A 24,332-nucleotide genomic window follows, 5' to 3' on the forward strand; every position below is an offset into this window, starting at 1 on the left:
TCTCAGGAGGCTGAGGCAGGAGAATTGCCTGAACCCAGGAGGTGGAGGTTGAGGTGAGCCGAGATCACGCCATTACACTCCAGCCTGGGTAACAAGAGCGAAACTCCGTCTCAAAAAAAAAAAAAAAAAAATTAAGTGGAGTCCTTTCATTAAATGAAATCATATGTAGAAGATTTTATTTCTGCATGTTTTAGAGAAATGAGATGTTTGGCCATGTGGACACATAGCTGGGTCACATGGTGTGCTGGTGGCAGAGGCTGTAGGTATCTTAGGTGAGAGGTGAGGAAAGCGAGGCCAGGAGAGTTTAAGTTCTCAATGTAGACACCGGGAGCAGTGAAGGGAAACCTGGGCTTGAAGGTCTTGGCTTTGTCACCACTACCACCGCATGTCCTCTCACCCCAGCCAAACCATAGTACATTACAAAGGTTTTACAAATCTGGACTCAAATAAATGCACTAGCAGCTAATTACCATCTTAATCTTCATTAAAATCATCATCACCATTCTACCAATTGCCTGTATTTCATTGTTTTGTCAATAAGGAAAGTGTTAAGACTTATCACATACATTTGCTAAAACAAATATACTCCCCACCTCCTTCAAGTCTGCTCTAAGGTCACTTCTCAGTGACATGGTCGTCCTGGGGGGGGTGTGCAGTTCCCTGCTGTGCCCTCCCTGAATGTCCACCCTCCTATGCTGCTCTGCTTTTTCTTTTTTTTTTTTCATAGCACTTTTCACTTTCTAACATATGACATAATTTATTTTGTAGACAAAAATAAAATTCTAAGGTCCCCCAACCATATAAAGGAACTTCCTCCTCAGCCGGGGCTCTTAAAATTTAACCTGAAAGACTGGTTCAGGCCATAAAGGGAATTGGGGTCAAATTGGCCTCATTATATCTCTCTGGAGCATTAACATCAACACAGACTTTAAACATTTTATAGCCTGTTCTCTCTGAAGCCTGCTAGCTAAAAGCTTCATCTGCTTCATCTGGTCCCTACAACCTCTTATTGCAACCCAAACATTTCTTTCTATTGATTCCAGGTCTTTAGACAAATTCAACCAATTGTCAACCAAAAAATGTTTAAATTTACCTCTAGCCTGGAAGCTGTAGTTAAGAAACTAAGTGTAAGTTTCTCACACAATAAGCAACAAATGTCAGCTAATAGTTCTTATCCCATCCCTAATTACCACTCTCTTAATCTCTATACTATCTTAAACCTTTTGAGAATTAGGACAAAAATTTCCCAAGGAAGGGTGGTGACCCTTCCCCATCAGACCCATGGTGTCACCAAGAATGTATTCTTCATGATCCCAAAGTCATCCTCTCTGAAGAGCGTGAGGTCCAGGTTCAGAAGTGTTTCCGAGTAACCCGTGCTTATAACTCAGGAACACTTCTGAGCTGGGACCATACAGGTCTCCTTACTTCCGTTCTCTCTCAGACTACTGCTCTGTTCTTAGTCACATTGTAGAAATGGGGCCATCCAGCTAAGGTTCCAGCACTTCTCATCTTATCTGAAAAAGGCAGCCACTCTCTGTCCATTAGCATTCTACTCTTCCTTCAAGTTCCAATCAAGATATAACCTTCATTCTTGGCTCTGGTTTGCATCAATTCTACTTCCTCTTGATTGCTCATGGAGTAATTTTTTTTTTTTTTAATCTCACACATTTTAGTCCTTGATGGAATTCCTTCCTGTACTCTTCAATTTCTTATATGCTTGTAAGTATATAAAAAAAACTCCCCTGAATTTTCACTCCTAACTCCACCATAACTCATGGTGACCTTGGGAAATGACTCAACCACTCTGGATCTCATTCTTTCCATTTTACAGATGAGGAGTTGAATTGGATGAAGCTTAAGCCCTCCTCAGATTTCACATTCTAGGAGATTATAGGCAGTTTAACAGCATGGTCCATGACCAATAATAACATGACAGTTCTTATTCACAAGGGCCTGCTAGACGCTTCAACGGTGTCAGTTTCAATATTTTCGATAATCCTATAAGGGAGGTGCCATAATATCCATTTTAAAGATGAGAAAAACTAATGTTCGTAACTGTTAAAAAACCCAACTTGCTTAAGTAAGTCCATTAATGCAACAGGGCTGGGATTCTACCCTGAGTCACAGCCTGTGTTCCTCTCTCCTTTCTGAGCTGTCTTGTGTCTTCTACTTTTTCATATCACTCTTAGCCATGACTGACAGACCGCACAACAAATGATCTGACGTGAACTCTGAAGTGGGTTCCAAAACTTAAGAAGACTGATTCACTCACATTCTTTTGCTTTTGCTCTGCGACTTATCTGCTGTGTGGGCTATGCCATACTCCCTTGGGGCTTTTTGATGCTAGAAGTTGGGCAGAAGGCAGCCCACATGGGGAAGAAGCAGTTCTTCCACTTACTAGTGTATGGCTGTGGACAGGTTACATAAGTTCTATAAGCCTCAGTTTACAAACTATCTTTATCTATTAAATAAGGAAAATGACATCGACGGCCTAAGATTGTGAGAAGAAATTTATATGAGGAAATGAACATATATTTATATGAGGAAATAAATATATTCGTATGAGGAAATGAACACACAGCATTAGTGTGTGTTTGTTTTTATTTCAAACTAGGCTGAATGCAGTACTCAGCATACTTTCCAGTTCTCTCAAAAGTGCGCGCGTGCGCGCACACACACACATACACACACACACAGACACACACTCTCTCTCTCTCTATCTCTCTCTCTCTCTAGATACACAGCTTCATTGCCTTGGTTTTTCCATGAGCCATGAAATTGTTCATCACTAGGAGGGGTATTCACTGTAGTTCAGGGACCACAGTGGTCTTTGAAGTCTCCCTGCATGGTAGCTGGCCTCTTAAAGCAAATAGCATTCACAGGATGTCAAGTCTACATAGTTTGTGATTTCCAAACCCTTTTGTAGTGAAGGTTCTCCAAGATAGCGAGTTGTGGTGCTTGTGGTGATAATGGCAGTGGGTGCATTGGTGGCAGTGATGGTGGTAGTGGTGGAGGTGGACGTGGCGGTGGTGGTGATGATGATGGTGGGGATAGAGGTGGAGGTGAGGAAGTGGTGGAAATCGCCAAGTGGTAGCTGTGGTGGTAGTGATGGTGGTGGTAGCAGTGAAGGTGGTGGCAGAGGTAGTCATGAAGGATTTACCATCTGCCTTCAGCATTCAAGGATGGGCAGGAATTTCAATACGCAGAGTTTGTGGGAATGGAAATTCCAAGCTGAGAAAGCAGCTTAGGTGGGGTAAGGTTCTCTGATTGGCTGGAATGTGGCATGACGGCATGTAGTAAGAGTGCTAAAGATAATTTCAGATAGGTGCACTGGGGCCACCTGGTGAAAACTTGGATGCTAGCACAGGAATTTTGAACAGATTTATTATTTTTTTGCCTAGCATGGCAGAGAGAAAGCTAAAATATGATTGGAATCATTCACATGAACAGTGATGAGGAATTCACTCCAGCAGCAGCCTTTAGGGTAGAGAAGCTAGGGAAGGTATGAGAGCCCTTTGAGGATCAACAGGACTTGACCACTGACTGGGAGTGAGGATGGAGGGAGAGTCATGCTCTGTGTAATAAGTGATCCTCTCCATGAGGGCAAGGGTGGGAAATTGTGTTCCCTGGCTCTTCCATAGGGTCTGGTCCTGTGTTGAGTGCACGGTAAGCTTTTTGAAAATGTCTGGTGTGTTTTTGACCGCTTTGAGTCACCCCAGCTGAGGAACTGGACATGTGGCTGGATTTCATTCTTTTCTTGTCCCTTCACTCTCCCTGACGGTGCACACTCAGGTGGTGGCACACCTGCACATGATTCTAATTTCCATGGCTGTAACTCAGTTCATACTTAGTTAGCCTCCAGATAATCGGCCAGAGATGCTAGCATCGTATACTGCTTTCTCTCCGCAGCCTCCATTAGAGGAGGGAACTCACTGAAGGGTGAGGAGTCTGGACAACCTCATGGAAGGGGCAATATTGATCTAAATCTTGGAGAAGGATAGGATTGGGTTGGCAGGGACGGGGTCCGTTTTGAGAGGGAAGAAAGCAGATGCCGAGGTTTAAGCACCGGCACGAATGGATTCGTTTTGCAAAAGTGGGCACTGTTGGATGGACTCATTCTGGTCAAAGTAGGAAAGGCCTTGAAAGCTTAGGGAAAGAAGCTAGGCTTACCCTTAGGACAGGAGCTTTTGGGTTAGGAGAGTTAGTGCCCGCCTAATATCCAGCAGCTCTTCCTCATGATTGGTCTTCATTGCAGTCAGTTGAGTGACTCTGGCAAATGGGAATGTGAGCCAGTTAAGTCCTCTTAGGATGCCTTGTCCATCCCCCATGTCCCTTCTGTGTGTCCTTCTAGGTTCTCCAGGTGGTACAGCTACAAGATGGCAGAACCTCCATCACCCAAGTTCCTGACTGTGAGGAGAAAGATTCTGCTGGCCTGGGCGGGACTTACACTGTGAATGAGAAATAAAGTTCTGTGTGATAAGGATTTGAGGTTTTGGATTATTTTGATAGAGCAACTATCTTGACTGCCTCTAAGGCTTAGGGTCAAGGTGAGAAATGGAGGCAGTGAGGGGACCATTTTGTACAAGAGAGGACATGCACAAAGCCTAGTTCTCTTCATCTGTGAAGCAATCAGATTGTGCAGTGCTCTTCTGGGCATGGGGCAGAGCGGTTGATTGTAAAACTCATGAAATCCTTCTCCTTTCCTCTGGTCACCAGCCTGTGGTCTGTGTTGCTCTTTGAATACCTTGGAGTGGTTGGGTTGACATATTTGAAAAGATGGGCTATCCTCCAGTCGAAGCAGGGCTCCTCTGCTCTCCCTAAACATCAACCAGTCCTGGTGGAGGCACCTCAGAACTCTCCATGCAACTCAGAGTCCAGTTTGGAAATGCCCTGGTAGCGTGAAAGGGTGCCAGATATGGATTTGGAAGATCTGGATTTAAATCCTGGCATCACAAGTTGTGTGATGGGTAAATTTAATTGTGTGAATTGGGGTAAATTTCTTGATCACTTTGGGTTGTATTCTTAATATAAAATTGGATATGATAATTGTACTTTGTACTGTATAGGGCTATTGTGCAAATAGAGAGAAAATGTGTAAATGATGCTTTGGTATCTACTTAGAACTTTGCAATAAACTGGTTCAGTTGGGGCCTCACTACACCCTCTCACATTGTCTATGGTGCACGTTCCAGAACCTTCTCACTTCTTTCTGTCAGTGACCTTGCCTCCCACTTCACTGAGAATATCAAGAGCTTCCAACATACCTATCTCAACTTCTGTCTTTACCTCTGCACATCCAGTCATTCTCCTCTCCTGCTTCAGTGGAAGATGAGGTCCTCCTCAGACCCAGGGCCAAACCTTCCATGTGTGCTCACAACCTCATTCTAGTATACCTCTTTCAGGACTTTGCTCCATCAGTCAACCCCTATCTGTCTTGTATCTTCCAGTATTTCCATCACCTCAGTCAGATGATGTGTTCAAGTCTCTTGTATCCTGGAAAATGACACTACTTTAGCACATTGCCTCATAAAGTTAAGTGTTATTTTTCTCTCCTTCTCTTTAACACATGCATTTCTGAAAGAACGGCCTAAGTTCCCCACTTCAATGCACATTTGGTGGGAAGAATAGAAGTAGATGCCTTCTGACCACAATTAAACAATTAATTTTTCATGGGAGTGACAAATGTGGGCAAATAGAGACAGAGAGGCGTGTTTTTCAGAGTCTTTTTTTCTGAGTGGGTACACAGTACTTCAGAAATGTTCTGCAATGAAGGAACTAGGTGAAATAACTTGCCAACATTTCTTTGATCCTTTCTCACTCTGGGTTTTCAGTAACACCATTGTTTCATTACTTTTTTCCTTCCTACTGTAAATGGTGAAACTATTTCTGTTCTGTGAAATATATGAGTATTTGGAGACTTGACCTAAACATCCTCATACCTACTAAATGGCACATTCAGGATTAGAGCCAATCTGGATCTTTTTAATGGCAAAAGCCATGGAGCTCAACATGTTAAAAGTAATGATAGTGATAGATCATCACAGAAGAGTCAGGACTGGGGGGGGAGCTAAGCCAGTCTCAGGTACCCTTCCTATGCCCAGTCTTAGGGTGAGCCTCTGACCACTGTCCATGCCCAGGGTCACCCAAACTTGAGGCAGCTATTATTTACTCTTTAAATCCAAGAGAGATTTTGTCTCTTTCTCTTGCTCATCTGAAAGGTAAACAAGTGACTTCTCTCCTCCCTAGGAATCTGCATTGAGGTAAGGACAAACGGGACATTTGGTTTCTCTAATTCTTGCCTGTTCCAGGTGGTAGTACGTGGCCAGTGGTATGCTGGTAACACTCGGCTCTCTGAAAAGAAAAACATCCCCAGTTTGTAGCATTCTGTGGTGTCAATACTTCTGTTACAGCTAATTACAATTTCAAGATACAATGTGATGTCACTAATATGGAGTTGGGAAGAGATGTGCACAGTTGGCTTTTGCCAGCTGGCTCTGGCACACTGCTGAATACGCCACACATTCTGTTAAAAATAATACACATACCATAGAAAATTTGAACATCATGGAAACGCAGGGCAGATGCAGAGAGAAAAAAAGTACTAGGAGATGGATTCATTCTTCAAAAAGACTTAATGATTTGATATATTCCATTCTCAAGAAAGAAAGACAATTCACGCATAGATTGCTTTTAGTGCTCAGATTTTACATCATTGTCATTACCATACTGCAGTTCTGTTTCCTTTTTTTACCCAAACATAACATAAGCATTTTCTCATGTTATTACAAATTTGTCCTAAACATTTTCATTTTAGAATATAGAATGTTCTAATGCGTAATCAAACCAGACCGTATCATGGCACATTGGGTTTGTTTCTAATTTTTCATAGAAAATGATCTCGTTTGCCTTAAAATTCATCCTCAAATATCCCAGAAATATTTTTTTGGAGACGACTGAGGGAGCAGTTGTCAGACGAGAAAGATGAAGAGAGACCTCTAGGAATAGCTGCCTCAATATTGGCCAATCCTTGAGGACCACAAAGCCTTGAAGTGAGCAACTGTCATCTGTTAAGAGACTTCCAGGCTTCGGTCCCTGAAACCCACATCCCTGCCAGCCTTGCTCACCACCACATCCGGGTTGCTCTAGTTGTGAATTCTCAATCCCTGACTTCTGGGTTGGTCTCATTAGCTAACCCAGTTTCTCCCACTTTCCTCTCAAACTCTCCTGTTCTGCCTTTGGTCTCCTGCTTTGTGGCAAGCAATCTTCTGTCCATACTTGAAGTTTTAGGAATGTTCTTTTTATTACCAGCCTTCATAGAACTCTGGCTGCTTCGTGAGAATGTGTGTTCTCTGTAGTTCTTGCAAATTAAGACTTTTTTTTTTCTTGCTTTCACATTTATTCCCCTCAGAACCAGCAGGTGGAGTGAGGGTTCTCCTGTTCCTCCATGCCACTTCCAGACCACTTCACCTGTGTCCTGTCAGACACACCCCTCTGAGGAGCACATACCTGCCACATCTTCTTTTTCACTTGCTGCTGTCATCCTCCAGCCTCCTGGTCACTCTTCCCTGATCACTGAGGACCTCAGCTCTGGCTCAGAGCCTCCCTCTCTCCATCCATCTCATCCCAGTGACTTCATCCTCTCTGAGGAGAACCATCTCAGTGCTGAGACTCACCTCCAGTGAGTTCTGTCTCTCTTTTCCCTCAGTCATCTGTGTCCTGGGCATACCTGGAATATGCATCACTTTTTAAAACATCGTCTCCATAAATACCATGTCTGCCCTCCCAAGTCACTTGCCTAAGTACCTCCACTGTTACAACTCTGTCTGTGGAAACTCAGATTGACTGAACCTGATACTTCTTTCCTATTCCTCAGCCTCTTCATGTTTTCTTTCCTTCCTTGTCCATCAATCTAATCACTCCTATACAAGTCACCTCCGGTTCCCTTACTCTTTCCTACCTTGTTGATACTCATCTGATAAAAATCTGAGGCTGAGATGAATCCAGCCACCCACATTCTTGCCCACAGCTGCCCCAGAAACCAAACCTTGGAAGAGGTTTGCAGAATCAGGGTGACTCCTGGGCCCCTTTCCTTGCATTCTCCGACACCACACCCCTAGTTTTCCTCCTACCCTGCTGGCCACTGGCTCACAGCCCCCTTTGTCAAGTCCTCCCATTCTATTGACTTCCTCAGGGCTTTGTCCAGACCTTCTCCAGTCAGTTCCCCCTGGGTGATTCACCTGTCCCCAAGGTTGTAAATCCATCTATGAGTCACAACTCACGTTTTTACATCTCTACCTCAGACCTCACTGAACACATATGTCCACTGGGATGCACCTCACAGGCATCTCATGACCACCCTCTTCTTACAGCCTTTATTCCCCATTGTTGTTAGAGCAAAGCCTAATCTCAATGGTCCTACAATACTCTTCATGATCTTCAGCCTGGGATTTCTTCCCTTATTCCCATTCTTTTTCACAGACCATGCCACCCATGCCCCCACACACGTCACACACTCCTCCACACAACCATGCTGAGTTTTTTCAGAGAGGCAGGATGATGTAGTAGCTAATGAGTGAGTTCCAGAGACAGACTCCTGTAGTTCAGATTCTAGTTTTGCCACATGCTAGCTAGAGCATCTTGGACAATTTGCCTACCTCACTGAGCTGCTGAGGGGATGAAATGAGATGCTGCATGCAAGGTTCTTGGCAGAGTGCCTGGAGCATCATAGGTGCTTAATGCATGTTAGCAATTATTATTTTTAAATTTAGTTTCTTAGGCGTAAATTATACTCTGTCTTTCAAATCTTTGTGCATGAGGTTGCCTTGACTTGGAATTCTTTTTTTCTGACAAACTCTGACTACTGCTTTGTTTCCCCTCATCCCCAAAATACCATATGACTAACTCATATCTAACCTCCAGGACCTGGCTGACTTGGTCTGTTGAGCATTTCATGACTCTTTGGTAATGAATGGCACTGTGGATTTGTTGCAGCATGAACTACTGTATTCACAAGCTTGCTTACCTGTCTGATTGCCCAGTAGACTCTATGAGCTTTGAGGTGAGAAGTGTGTTAGGTTATTGTTTTGTCTCCAGCACAGTACATACCATAAAGTAAAGGTTCATAAATATTTGCTAAGTGAATGAATAAGATGATAAATCACATTGCAGAGCCATAGTTCTTTCATTGTGAGAATAAGTCAAAAAATAATGTTCTTGGTAACGGTAAGGAAATTTTGTGGTTCAGAAGAATGCAACCTTCATTTCACTGAATATTGTTGGTAACATAAATGTGCCCCCTGAAATAGACTACTGTAAGAAAAAAAATACTGTTGAAATAGCTAATTTATGTACTTAATAACATCTGTCTTCAAGAAACCAAAAAGACTTCATTAGATGAGTTCCAATGTCTATAACCAGACAACCATGATGAAAAATGTGGTTACTGAATTAAAAAAAAAGAATCGTGAATAACATATTGGACAAGGCAGAAAATTGAATTAGTCAGGCAGAGGACAATTTGATTATTCACTGAGAATATTTTAGAAAAAGGAAAACAAGGTGAAAATAAAGATAAGAATATAATAGATACAGAAGTGAGATTCTCAGCAATCCTAGCTTCTAATAAGAAGATTTTTCTGAAAGAGATAAGAATGATAGAGATGAAGCCAAAAATAAAAATGATGTAAGCATCTTTTTAATCCTCTCATTAATCATACTTCAAGACTTTCCATATTAATAACAATAATAAATAAGCATCTTAAAGGTAGATGAATGATCATTGTGTACCAGACACTGTGCTAAGGGTTTTACATAAAATATTTTAACTAATCCTCACAATAATTCATGATGTACATACTATTATTATTCCTAATTTTCAGATGAGGAGACTGAAGATCAGAAGAGTGAAAAGTAACTTGCCAAAGTCACATAGCTCATGAGTTGTAGCCCCACTGTAGATTACTTTGGGAGTGAGATCTTGACTCATATTGGGCAAATCATCATCATGAATCTGAAACATGATTTATTTCTGAGAAATAAATGCTAGGCTTTCTTTGGCAATTGAAACTAAAGGCTGGGTATGTGGCTCATGCCTATAATCCCATAATGAAGCATTACTCCTTCACTCCTTAGGAGGCCAAGGCATTTGAGGTCAGGAGTTCAAGACCAGTTTGGCCAACATGGTGAAACTCCATCTCCATTGAATACAAAAATTAGCTCGGTGTGGTAGTACGTGCCTGTAGTGCTAACTACTTGGGAGGCTGAGTCACAAGAATTGCTTGAGCCAGGTGCGGTGGCTCATGCCTGTAATCCTAGCACTTTGGGAGGCCGAGGTGGGTGGATCACCTGAGGTCAGGAGTTCAAGACAAGCCTGGCCATCATGGTGAAACCCTAACTTTTTTTTTTTTTTTAAAAAAAGAATTGTTTGAAACTTGGAGGTGGTGGTTGCAGTGAACCGAGATCGTGCCACTGCACTCCAGCCTGGGTGACAGAGCGAGACCCTGTCTCTCCAAAAAAAAAAAAGAAAAAAAGAAGACATGAACATATTTTCTGCCGTAACTTGGCATGCTGGCATATGTGAGACAAGCAGATGAACCTGGAGCATCTTGTAGCATTGCAAAGTAAGAAAGTCCTCAAAACACAGCACAGCATGACACAACACAAGAAGCACAAAACTAGAAACTACAAACAAAACTCTCAAATCCCTATAAGTATGGGGTGTGTCATAATGGGGTATGTTAAAGAGATACAAAATTAACCTGAAAGTGGCCCCAATGGCCAAAACTGGAACGATTTGAGCAATAAAATAAATTAAGGAACTCAAAGAAATTACTGTATACCACAAGTCCAAAATAAATACCCATGAGTCCATACTAAGTTAAATAAATGATTGAATAAATAAATATGTAAATGGTAAAGAAGAGACAAATCTTCAGTGCAGAAAAATTTCAAATAATTTATGTAGTTACTATGCAATAAAGGAGTAGGAGCATTACTCTTCACTCCTTAATGATAGCCTGCACGCAGTAACTTCCTTCCAAAGACTATAGTATGGGAAAGAGGAGAAAAATAATAATTTTAGTGTTTGTAAAGAGATCTGACAAAGATGGTGGAGTAGGGGATACAAGTGTAAGTGTTTTCAGTTTGAAATAGACTGCTATAACCGTAAGATATTTTACATAAGCCTCATGGTAACCACAAAGCAGAAACATATAGTGGATACCCAAAAGATAAAGAGAAAGGAATCAATGCATACCACTACAGAAAATAGTCAAATCATGAAGGAGGAGAGCAAGAGAGGAAGAAAAAAACAAAGAATATGCAAAACAACCAGAAAACAATTGACAAAATGGAAGTAGTAAGTATCTACCTATTCATAACTCCCTTGAAAATAGAAAATAAGTAAATTGAATTCTTAATCAAAGGACGTAGAGTGCTTAATGGATTAAAAAGTAAGACTAAAGTACCTTCTGCCTGAAAGAGACCCATTTTGGCTTTAACGACACACATAGACTGGAATCGAAGGGATAGAAAAAGATACTCCATGCAAACGAAAAATGAGAAGGTGTAGATATACTTGTATCAGACTTTAAGTCAAAACCACAAAAAGAGACAAAGAATATCATTATGTCATGATAAAGGGATCAGTTCGTCAAGAGGATATAACAATTATCTATATTTATGCACCCAACTATATAAAACAAATATTAAAAGATCTTAAGGAAGAGTTAGACAGCAACATAACAATAGTAGGGGACTTTAATAACTCACTTCAACTATAAATAAAAATCATCTAGACAGAAAATCAATAAAGAAATATAAGAATTGAAACATACTTAAACCAAATGTACCTTATAGACATACACAGCACATTCCATCCAATAGCAGTAGAATACATGTTCTTTTCAAGCACACACAGAATACACTCCAAGACAGATAATATTTTTGGAAATAAAACAAGTCTTGTAAATGTAAGAAGACTGAAATCATATCAAGTATCTTTTTTAACCATAATAATATGAAACTAGAAATCAATAACAGGAGGAAAAATTCTCAAAATATGACATACAAATGACTTTTAGGTATATGAGAGAAGTGCTCAGCAGCACTAATCATCGGGGAAATGCAAATTTAAACCACAAAGCTATCACCTCAGAGTTGTTATGATGGCTATTACCAAAAAGACAAGAGATGACAAGTCTTGGACTGGGTGTAGAGAAAACGGAATACTTGTGCATGGTTGATGGGAATGTAAATTATTACAGCCATTGTGGAAAACCATATGGAAGTTCCTAAAAAAATTAAAAATAGAGCTACTATATGCTTCAGCAAACCTGCTTCTAGATATAGATCTGAAAGAAATAAAATCAGTTTGTTGACAGGATATTTGCACCTCCATGTTTATTGCAGCATTATTCACAATAACCAAGATATGGAATTAACCCGTGTCCATCAATGGATAGATAAAGAAAATATGATGATGAGAAAGTGTCACAACCAAGAGGAGCCTAAAGAGACACACATGCAATGTGGTTTCTTGGATGTGATTCTGGAGCAGGAAAAGGACGTTAAAGAAAAACTGGGAAAATCTGAATGAAGTATGAATTTTAGTTATGAATTATTTATCAATATTGAGTTTATTAATTGTGACAATTTGCTGTACTAATCAGATATTAATAATAAGAGAAACTGGGTATGGAGTATCTGGGAACCTTTTGTACTAACTTTGCAACGTTTCTGTAAATCTAAAACTGTTCTAAAATGTAACTTTATTAAAAATGGCAATGATTAAAAGCTAACATAAATAATATATGAATGAAAAATTATTCTATTTATTTCAAAAACATTATTAAAGAGAGGAAACCCTCTCAAAGGCTTCAGTATGCTATTATATATTGTAACTCTCCAAATTGTGGATGGCAGTAGAAGAGAGAGTAATCTACAAACTCATTCAAGAACAGAATATTACAATTTTAGGTTATCCAGGTTTCCAAAAATATTTATGGAATAATCCTTACAAATCTGACAAGATTTTATGGCATTTCTGTCGTAATGATTTCTGATAGCATATGCTATCTTTGCATATACTAAACACAAAATTTTATATGTTTGAGGTTTTGTGTGTGTGTGTGTGTGTGTGTGATTTCTCATCCACTTTCATTGAATGATTCTACCCCCAGTACTGAGTATTTTGAGAGCTCGAATGGCAAGTCATTTATCGTCATTCTCTTAAAAGTTATTTTGCTGATATCAGAATTAATTCTTCTTGTTCATTATTTTCTTTAACGATTTTTATCCATTAACTCTTTCAGATGATTTGCTTTATCAAACTGCCTAAACATACTCTTAGGAATAGTTTGAGAAGAACTGTTATCTTTAGGAATTGTATAACGATAGAAGGGAAACTTTTCTATATACACTTAAATACTTTTTGAGTTTTGAGTCATGTGGAATGTATTTCTCAAACAGTTTCTTACAGCATCCAGTAAAGTCTAAATTAGCATGATATTTTCATTTTCTTCATGTAAATTCTGGATATTTCTTAATTATTCTAAGTGTTTTTACTTTGTTTTCGTTGAAAAGGAGATCCCTTATTCTTTTTATTTTGTCAAGGATTATTGATGAAATAAGCTGCTTTTTTCTTCAACACATATTACATTTTAACATATTTAATTTTGGCATTTCTTGAGATAAATATATGGTACTTCCCTTTAACAAATTAATTTGAAGAAATGTAATAACAGATTTTCTGATAATTTATTTACTAGTATTATTTGCTGGAAAAAGTCATGCTCAAAAACATAGCACTGCTGTTTCAACATAATTTTTATTTTTATTTTTGTTGAATGTTTTAATTGGGATGTTTGCATCTATATTTGTAAATAGAGTTGGTCTGAAAGTTGGTTTCTGGAGTTGCTTTTATTAGCTTTTCATGTTTAGGTTTTTCCAAATTTCTATAATAAATGAGCAAGATTTCCATATTGTTCTGTACTCTTGAAGAGCTGATAAGGGCATTGGAAAGATCTTCCCTGCACAGATTTTGATCCCTGTGTCCTTTGTAAACGTAATTTTTGAATGGTAGTTTCATTCCCCTTTACCTCCAAGCTGTATCAGTTTGATTATTTATGGTGTTGTAGAAAATCATCATTTTATTTTATTGTGAATTATGCTCTCTGGCCTCTTTGTGCTTTCTCTTTCTCCATCTGAGGGCAGCTGCCTCCGGAAGTTGATGGCAGCAGCCCAAAGGAGTCCTGAATTGGGTGGGCCCATCTTTCTCAAGGCTTCAAGGCTCAGGCTTTCACCTCCTAATTAGGGGCTGCTGGTATGTAGAGGCCATAACAGCACTTGGTGGCTGCCTCCAGTTCGGCTCTATCTGCACAATGTCTACCAGAAATGTCACAAAATTTCTGACATTTGTATGGCAACCTTCCCAGTTTCTGCAGTAATGTGGGCTTTCCTCCTCTCTTTTTTTTTTTAAACTTTGTTCACACTGATTTCTGTCTGGGAGTCAAGATTAAGCTTGTTTTTATGCTACCATCTTCCCCTGCAGTGTCAGTGCACACTTCCCTCTTGGTTTAACTGCTTTTCATCAACCAAGGTGAAAATACTAAGGGCCCTGGGCTATATTTATAAGTGTAGTGGGTATCAGGGGAAGAGATTAATCCCAACAGCTAGTGCAAACAATCAATCCTGGAAACACAAATATGTTGACACCCCTTTGGCCAAGGCCTGTAGCAGCTTGGCAAAGGATCCACATTTTTAAAAGAATTTGTAAAATAATCAAGAAAGTGAAAAATCTGAGAAGTAGTCCTGTAGGTATATTTTTAAATACTCCTCTGTCCTGTTTTACTCCCTGTTAATGAGCTGTTTCAATTTTTATTACTGCGAATTAAAATAAAGAATATGTATAAATATAAAAATTTCAACTGATTTTTGATAATAAACCGTAATATACAAAAGACAAAGTGCTGTAAATAACAACAATGGCATATTTTTGTAGTCTTCTGTTACAGCTGGTACTTATAGAGAATTAACATATCGATATTCACTCACATTTCCACAAAATGTCCAGTTAATTAAATGAATGATTCTGTTTTCTAACATAGCCTCCTCTCCCACTATGATTAGTAGTATTTATAATTCAGAATAGGAATGTCTTACTTCTTGCTAAAACTCTACCATAAAGTTATGTACATAGAAATTTAATTATCAGAAAATGACATATGACCAATATTAATAAATGACTCAGGGAAGCAGAAATTCCCCAGGCTGCCTAAGTCTCATTCTTTTAGACATCTTTTTCATTTTTTATCTTCATTACAGATTTTTTCTTGGCCTTGGTGGTGGGTCCTCTGATGAAGAAATGTTGGCTCGTTCATCTTCCTTGTCCTCAGGGGCATTGCTCTAGTACCTTCTGGGACCATTGCAACCTTACAGCCCATATAACATCTGCAAGAGTGGGCTTATCTCTGATTAACTTTGAAATCCTACTGCATGCCACTCACAGTTTTTATAGAAAAAAGGAAAGGGTCAATGCATTTTGCAAAGCCAAATTTTTCTTCTTTATGCATTCACCTGTCTTCCTCTGTGCTTTCTTCTCCAACAGGAAGGGTCACCTTTGATTATATGTAAAATATTTCTTTATCACCTGTCAATCATCTCCACCTTCCTAGAACTTCCCATGTAGTGTCATAGTTTTGCCAGAGCAGCCATGCTAAGCTGCTAAGTTGCTAATTATTGCAGGACTTAAGTACAAATTATAATAATATTGTATTAATGATGAACCCCAAGCCTCAATTTTCATGAATGTTACAATGCTAGCATAATTATCTATAACTGTGGATTGTAAACATAGACAGGGAATGGCAGATAAAACTGAATAGTCCCCCCAGGGATCTAGGAATACAGCTAGAAGTAGCTCACTTTGAAGCTGGTGGTTTATCTTACTGGTCAGTTAAAAGGAATCACTGAAATAATAAATTTTCAAAGGAGGGGATTTGTTAACAACGTGTGTGTGTGTGTGTGTGTGTGTGTGTGCGCACGTGTGTGTGTCTTTATATCAAGTTGTAGAAACGATTTTAATAATATAGGAAATTGCTTATGATATGATAAATGAAATAAGCAGATTATAAAATATATATACAAATGACTATTAAGTTATAAAAAGATGTTCATCCCCACTCCTAAAAGAGAAATGAACATTTTAACTATGAGATCCCATTCCCATTTTTTTCTCCTATCAGATAGGTAAAAATCTAAAAGCTTGATGATGTTCTTTGCTGGTAAGGTTGTGGAGAAACAGGAACTCTCACACATTGCAGGTGGGGATGTAAATTGGATCCTGTATGGAGGGCAAATATCAAAATTAAGGTGGTGTAATCTATTTTTGAGATTTTATGCTATAGATATTCTTGCATGATATATGTAAAAGTTATTCATGGTGGCACTCTGTAATAGCAAATCATTGAAGACAATTTAAAGTCCACCAATAAATAATTGGTTAAACAATAGCATACATTCAAAAGTTGGAATACTAACAAAAAAACAGAGAAATTCTTTATGAACAATATGGAAATATCTCTAAGACATATTGAGATAAAAAAACAAGTGCATAACAGTGTGCATAATAGGCTATGTTTTGTGTTATAAAGAGGGAAATAATCTACATTTGTGTTGATTTGTATTTATATAAGGCACTTTAAATTTTTATGAGACACCCAAAATTTTTTTTTTTGAGACAGGGTTTTACTGTCACCCAGGCTGAAGTGCAATGAAGTGACCTCAGCTCCCTGCAACTTCTGCCACCCAGGCTCAAGCAATCCTCCCACCTCAGCCTCCCGAGTAGATGGGACCACAGGTGCACATGCCACCATGGGACAGCTAATTTATTTGTAGAGATGGGATTTCAGTATGTTGCCCAGGCTGGTCTTAAACACCTGGTCTCAAGCAATTCACCTGTCTGGGCCTCTCAAAGTGCTGGGATGAAAGGCATGAACCACTGCACTGGGCCACCACATTTTTTTTTTTAATCCATTCTGTTGATGAAGGATATTTGAAACATCTCCCGTTTGGAGGCATTAATGCTGAGCAATGCTGATGGGAACATTATTTCTATTGTAACTGAGTGCATATGTGCATGGTTTTTTTTTTTTTTTTTAGAGTAATTGCCTACAAGTGAAATTTCTGAGTCACAGGGTATGCATAGCTTCTTCTTTTCTAGAAACTATAAAATAGACACTGCTTTCTGGGCTGGGCATGATGGCTCATGCGTGTAATCCCAACACTTTGGGAGACCAGGGCAGGCGGCCTTGAGGTCAGGAGTTCAAAACCAGCCTGGCCAACATGGTGAAACCCCGTCTCTACTAAACATACAAAAAATTAGCTGGACGTGGTGGCGGGCGCCTGTAATCTCAGCTACTTGCGAGGCTAAGGCAGGAGAATTGCTTGAACTTGGGAGGCGGAGATTGTGGTGAACCAAGATTGTACCATTGCACTCCAGCCTGGACAAGAAGAGTGAAACTCCATCTCAAAAAAAAAAAAGATATTTTCCAATGTAATTATCAATTTATATTTCTTCTAGCAGTTGACAAATGTTCTTATTGCTTAGTTTGAAACAGTTTTGCCAGATTTCTTAACATTTTCTAGTTTGATGGCTGTGAAGTAAGATCTCATTATGGTTTTAATTTGCATTTCACTGGGAACAAAGGAAGTTGTGTGCCTCCTTATATATTTATTGGCCATTTGTATTGTGTGTGTGTGTGTGTGTGTGTGAAGCCCGCGTTCAAAACCTTTGTCCTTTCTTTTATTGGATTGCCCGTCTTTAATAGTGCTTAATTTAATCGATGTTTTAGTAAACGTTAGTTTAACTGTATTTGTAGTAAACATTAGTAAAGAGTTTGAATGAATGATCATGGTTGGAGGTCTACCATGCAGCCAGAAGCCATATGCAGCAACCTGAGATTTTTCACAAAACATTTTATGCAATTAGCTTACACAAATTATTCATTAATGAAATTGGGCCTAAGCATCTTCCCATCACACTGTCTGCTGCCAGTCATCTTCCAGTGAACCCAGATTAATGAATGATGCTAACATTGGTAGTTAACACTCACCAGACCCTTACCATATGTAGGGCACTAGGCTGAGGACTTCATGTAGGTTATTTTTATGTACTTCTCTCAACACTTCTTTGTGGAATGTACAGCTGCTCCTTGACTTACAGTAGGGTTAGATCCAGTTAAACCCATTATAAATTGAAAATAATTTAAGTTGAAAATGCGCTTACCACACCTAATCTATCAAACATCATAGTTTAGCCCAGCCTACCTTACATATACTCAGAACACTTACATTAGCCTACAGTTGGGCAAAATCATCTAACATAAAGCCTATTTTATAATAAAGTGTTGACTATCTCATGTAATTTATTGAAAATTACACTGAAAATGAAAAACAGAATGGTTGTATGAATACTCAAATTACAGTTTCTTCTAAATGCATATCAGGTTTCCATCATTGTAAAGGGGAAAAATTGCAAGTTGAACCTTCAAAATGGGGGACTGTCTGTACTACTAGGCTCAGCGCCTTAAATTACTTGACCATTATGACTCAGCTAGAAAGTGATGGGACTGGGAGCTGATCTCTCATCTAACTTCAGAGCACACCCTCTGCTAATTATTCATACCGCCTCAAAATGAAGTTTCCATCTGGTTTCAAATTTGGGATTGTTGTGTACCACAAAAGTGGTAGTCATTTCTTCTAAAAGAAGGTAATATAATTACTTAGTTTAGATATGGCAAAAATTGAAATTGTCTAGAAATATATTAGAATGTGTTATGAAGGATGCTGACAAAAAGAAGGTGGGTTTGAATAAAGCTATGCTATGCACTTATGTTTCTATCGCTGTCATTAAGTGAATGACAAAGGTACTCTTTTGATTTACTATTGTATCAATAAACATGTTATACTTCATGAATAGATAACATTAGATGCTCTTAAGCCAGGCTCATTTTTTTTAGGTTAAAATGATGTAATAAATAACAATGGCAAACTTAACTGTACATCCAGTAACAGCTACCCTAAATTCTCAAAGCATGGGAACAAGACAATCCAACACATCATGTTGAGTCTCAAAGGGATTTTCTAGTCATTCATAGCATAAAACACCAAAATGTTCAAAAATAAGACCCTCCAAAAATATTATTCTTTTTTGGAAAAGACCTCAGAGATCTGTGGTAAAATTAATCTTTATTTCCAAGTTAAACTTTAAATTTGTTGTGAGATAAAAGAACTGCGAATATTTTGAAACAAAAGTTGTAGCAAGTGATCAGATTTTGAAAAGACCATGAGAACTAAGAGCTGAGCTATAGCCCATGGAAACAACGGGAGAGATTTCTGAAGCAGTTTATATAACGAGCTGTAATTCAGAGGCTTTTTTTTTTCTTTAAATTTCCTTTTTAAGTAAAATACCTTCTGGCTTGAACATGTTCACAGGTCCTGTATGGCTTGTGAAGCTGTGTTCTTTCTCCCGCTGAGACCTTGCTCAGGCTTGCAGTTTCATTTGAAAGAATAATTTTCGATGTCTCCTAGGCTGAGCATTAATCCCCCCACTGCTTGATCGATTAAATCCCACTGTCTGGGTCTGGAAGGCGATGTCTGAGCTTTATGTATTGCTTTCTGGCAAGCTGCATTTCCATACTCATGAAACGGATGCAGCAGGATGACTGTGTGCAATAGGCTTTCAGCCCTCAAATCTTGGGGGGAATGACAAGCATGGTGTCTCATTTTAACCCAAGTTTAAAGGTCTCATAATTATACTGCTATCTGGTGAATTTTGTTCATACCTTTTGTATGACATTTAATAGCTTACAAGGTGAGAAGACATTATCTTGTTTAATCTTCACGAGAATTGTTTATAGGAAGCAGAGCTCTGGTCACATGACCAGTTACTGGCCATCTTGTAATTAAAATTCAGATCTTTTGATTCTAGCACCAATGTTCTTTTATGATTCACATAAAAAGCCTGAGATTGGAGAATTATAGTGGGCTTTCAAAAAGATCCACATTATCCATGTGCTCTGAGCCCAGAAAACTAACTGTAATATAAATGTCACATTGTGGCTCACTTGAGTAGAACAAAACAAAGAATATGCCATTTCAATATTGCCTCAAGGATAAGAAGTCTTGGAGAAAATTGCTGGGATACTTTGAAAAACCCTAAATGTGATCAGGCAGGCCGCTACGTCTGCCCTGGAAGGGACCTGTAACACATAAGCTCTCAATGCCTGGCCTGGCCTTCCTGTCTGTTTCACCTGCATATGTCCTATTTTTCCAGCTGAAAAATCCTGGGTGTAGGTGTTTTATTTTGGTCCTCCGCAAAGGGGAATCTTTATCTCAAGATCTTTAAGTGCAAGTACCTTATTAGGGAGAAGAAACACCAGTAAGAAAAGGGGGACAGTGGTATAGGGAAGGCACAGTGGCCAGTAAAGGGCAGCCAGCTACCACTGGAGGTTAATCCCACAAGGAAAGCCTGGACGTGATGTAAAACAGAAACCACAGACACAACCTGAGGGGTGAGAGATGGCTGTTCAGGTGCCAGCTCCCCGCAGTCAGTGTTCTTTTTTTTTTTGCAGTGCAAAGTGAAGCAAGTTTATTAAGAAAGTAAAGATATTAAAGAATGGCCGGGCGCGGTGGCTCAAGCCTGTAATCCCAGCACTGTGGGAGGCCGAGGCGGGTGGATCATGAGGTCAAGAGATCGAGACCATCCTGGTCAACATGGTGAAACCCCGTCTCTACTAAAAATACAAAAACATTAGCTGGGCATGGTGGCGTGTGCCTGTAATCCCAGCGACTCAGGAGGCTGGGGCAGGAGAATTGCCTGAACCCGGGAGGCGGAGGTTGTGGTGAGCTGAGATCGCGCCATTGCATTCCAGCCTGGGTAACAAGAGCGAAACTCCGTCTCAAAAAAAAAAAAAAAAAAGATATTAAAGAATGGCTACTCCATAGACAGAGCAGCCCCTCAGTCACTTTTGAGAGCTGCTGGGAGTTGGGGGTAATTTCCCACCTTCCTGCATCTGTGCAGGAGGGAAGAGCGTCATTCCGAAGCTTAGGAAAAGGTTCCTAGGCAAAGAAATGCAGATCCCAGCAGGGTAATGTCTCTGGTAAAGGCCTGAGGGATATGGCTCTGCTGTAACAGGATCTAGATCTTACACTTCAAAAATTACCTTTCAAATGCTCAGAATAGTAGCTGGGATACTGTAGTCCCGTGATAACTGTGGACATATCAACCTGATATGAGGGTGAACGTGAGAAATGCTTGCAGACACACATTAAATCTGTACCAACAAAAGATTATGGAGAGAAAGCATAAGAAGGGGCCCGGAAGGTACCCAGCACCACGGTTGCTTTGGCATGGGGAGTCATCTCTACTCACACTTTCTCATAAATCTTGTTGGGATGCTCTGGCCATTCGATCATGCACACGACTCTGCTGGGCATGGTTTCTGTGGTTGAGTAGTAGCCCTGGGGGAAGGCCAGCAGGAGAGCCAGGACCCAGATGACACAGATGACCACTTTGGTGGCCGTGGCTGACAGCCGGGGCTGGAGGGGATGGATGATGGCCATGTACCTGGAACAGACAAGAAAGAACCAAGTTCTGATTTGGTCACCAAAATCTGCATCAGAGATTCCGTGTTTTTTTCCGTCAATAAAGACACTCATGGAAACCCTTTGATTCCTGATGATTTGTACAATTATTCTCCAATTCCTTTTCTATATTCTATCCTTAGGCTTTATAATATGGCACACAATGCCAACATGCAGAAGAAAAGCCAGCTAGGTTTTTCAGTATTTCAGAACCCATCTAGCAACATTCAAGGAGAGACATCTTCACCATTAAAATGCCCATGCTGGGGACAGGACAGCCAGGTACAGGTAAGTGAAATTAGAAAAATTGGGACTGTAAATTTATTCAATGTCAAGGCTGTATTTTATTCTTTTTGGATTAAGAGATAATGGTGATCAGAATAGTACTTGTTTTCAGTCCTGTGTGATAGTATAAAAGGTTAGCAGTCTTACTTCAGTCCACACAGTTGAAGAGAAATAAATGTGTCTCTGTGACAAAGCGTTGGCCTAAAGTTGGCAACAAACAACAGCTCCTGGAGAAAATTTCATCAATTCTTTGAGCATCAAGGAGTCAGTGTGTGGCTGAGTATACATACTTCATGAGGAGAAAGGCAGCCTGTGCCTGCTGAGGCAGACACACTAGGGTACACAAAGGGCCAGCGTGGATGACACCTTGTTGCAGGAAGAGGGGAGCACAGTGACTAATGACTTCATATCTGGAGCCATTTCTCCATCTCCTCACTCCTGGGCTCTGGCACTAAACAGTGTCATCTGAATGAATGTGTCCACATGTTTGTATTTATGCACGGCCTCTGAGATGTTGCTGAGATGTGAAGGATAAGTATTTCATTTCAGCCTTTCATGTCAGTTATAAGCACATCAATTCTGCCTCTTTCATTTTAAAAGACATCTCTCTATACATATTTTACTTGCAAAGTTTATAGCTCTATACCTTAAAATAAGCATTTTTTAAAGAGAAGGAATGATATCTTATATCTTATAGGGTCTTTGGGGTTTAAATATTATCTGACAAAATCTCAGAATCACACATTGATTCTGACAGTCATGTGTTTCTGACTTCCATGGGATGGAATGGCCAATGGAGACTTCAGAGATGAGCAGCCCAGCTGTCAGCTGGGTCCACTTCATTCCACGTAATTCTTTTGCTGTATTCTTTGGACTCCTAGGATCTCTAGACCAGCAGTGGGGCCAGGGTTACAAGTAAAGCAATTTTATTCAGTAAGCACTCAATACATTCCCACTGGGCACCTGCTGCACGTAGAGCACAGCATTTCCTTCTGGGCTATAAACTTCTAGTTTCTCCAGGGAGAAAAGGTGCATCAATAAGCAGCTCAAAATACAGCAGCAGGATAAGTGACCTCAAGCGGTCATTGGATCAATACCTTGGAGTCTTAGGGGAGCTGCGGAGACACTCAAGCTCTGAAACGGCAGGTGGTCTACTGGAGGGGCTTCAAGAGGTGTGCTGGATTTGGGGTGAACCTGATGAGCATCCTGCCCCAATGGCAGGAAGTGTTTGGAGCTTCTTCTTTCTCCATGTTAGGATTAAGCTCTGTTTGCATGAAGCCTTCCTTGAGCATCCTTTTATCACTGTAAACTTCAGAAACTTCTGTCTGCATTTTCATGCTAGGGACCTGGGCTGTTCTTCCCTGGTCTGTAAGGGCCACTGAAGGTGTTTAGTGTATAGAGTCTGGCTGCTAGGAGGACACTTCATGTCAGCCTTTATATTAGAAGTCGCAACAGCTCCCAGGAAGGAAACTCCTAGAGACTCTTCCTTCTGCGTCTTTTAGAAAGTGCGTAGTGATCTTAAAGTCGGGGGAGAGTGGAATTACAGAAAGGGACTTAGAAAAGATATGATAGTGGGGGTGTGTAGTAATCTATAAATCTCTGGTTCTGTTGTTGGTACAAAGCCTATCACTCAAATGCTGCCTGAAGGTCATCAAAAGGACGAAAACAACTCTCAAGATGTTGCAAATCAAGCATTGCCTGTTTTCTTTAGGTTACTCCAAAAGGGCCACGACTACTGTCAAGGAAGGTCCAGGACACCACAGACTAGATGAGCTTCCATCTCTGGAGTAGTCCCCTGAAAAGGACCCTGAGAAGTGTTGATTTCTCCCCTGGTCCTGTGTCTTCCTTGAGGCCTGACAGTGGCGGAGCCCTGTGTCCTCTTCTTCAGTCATGGGGTGTGATGGGTGGGGGAAAATTCAGAATCAGAGCCATCAACACATGTGGGCCTGTTTAATCATTAGTGTTGCTGTCTTTCCAATTCAGTGAAGGGTTGGACCCAGATGGTCATGGTCAGAACCTCTTTGAGTGTTTGTATGAAAACCGTAGGATTGCTTGTTGGATTATTTCCCAAAGGCAAATTGTTTTCCCCCTACAAAGCTGGAAAGACAGCCGTGAAGATGCCTTATCTCACCTCCAGCACTGCAAAGGCTCCCACCCTCGCCGGCAGCTGCGCATTCTCAGGCTTCACAGGAACTGGAGGAGGATGCCCGAGGGAGAATGTGGTAATTACATTGCCCTCTTTTAATATTATAGCAAATGCAAGATTTTAATTTGTTTCGCACTCAGGATAAATGCTCAGTTTTAAATAAACAAATCCCAACACCAATCCCCATGCTCAAATTGGTGATATACCATTCAGAATCTAATGTGACTGGGCTTATGGGGGATTGCATCAGCATATTGGC

General features: G+C 40.1%; 1 protein-coding gene across 1 annotated transcript in view; it reads right to left on the reverse strand.

Moving 5' to 3' along the window:
* TACR1 (tachykinin receptor 1) overlaps window positions 1–24,332 on the reverse strand; it is a 140,607-nt gene that overhangs the window by 39,833 nt on the left and 76,442 nt on the right. The window contains exon 2 of the mRNA XM_032243456.1: window positions 21,431–21,625. Within this exon, the coding sequence (XP_032099347.1) occupies window positions 21,431–21,625 (195 nt within the window). The remainder of the gene's footprint in view (window positions 1–21,430; window positions 21,626–24,332) is intronic.

Source organism: Sapajus apella, unplaced genomic scaffold (genome assembly GCF_009761245.1).
Source record: "Sapajus apella isolate SASKATOON/1434 unplaced genomic scaffold, GSC_monkey_1.0 scaffold52, whole genome shotgun sequence".
NCBI lineage: Eukaryota > Metazoa > Chordata > Mammalia > Primates > Cebidae > Sapajus > Sapajus apella.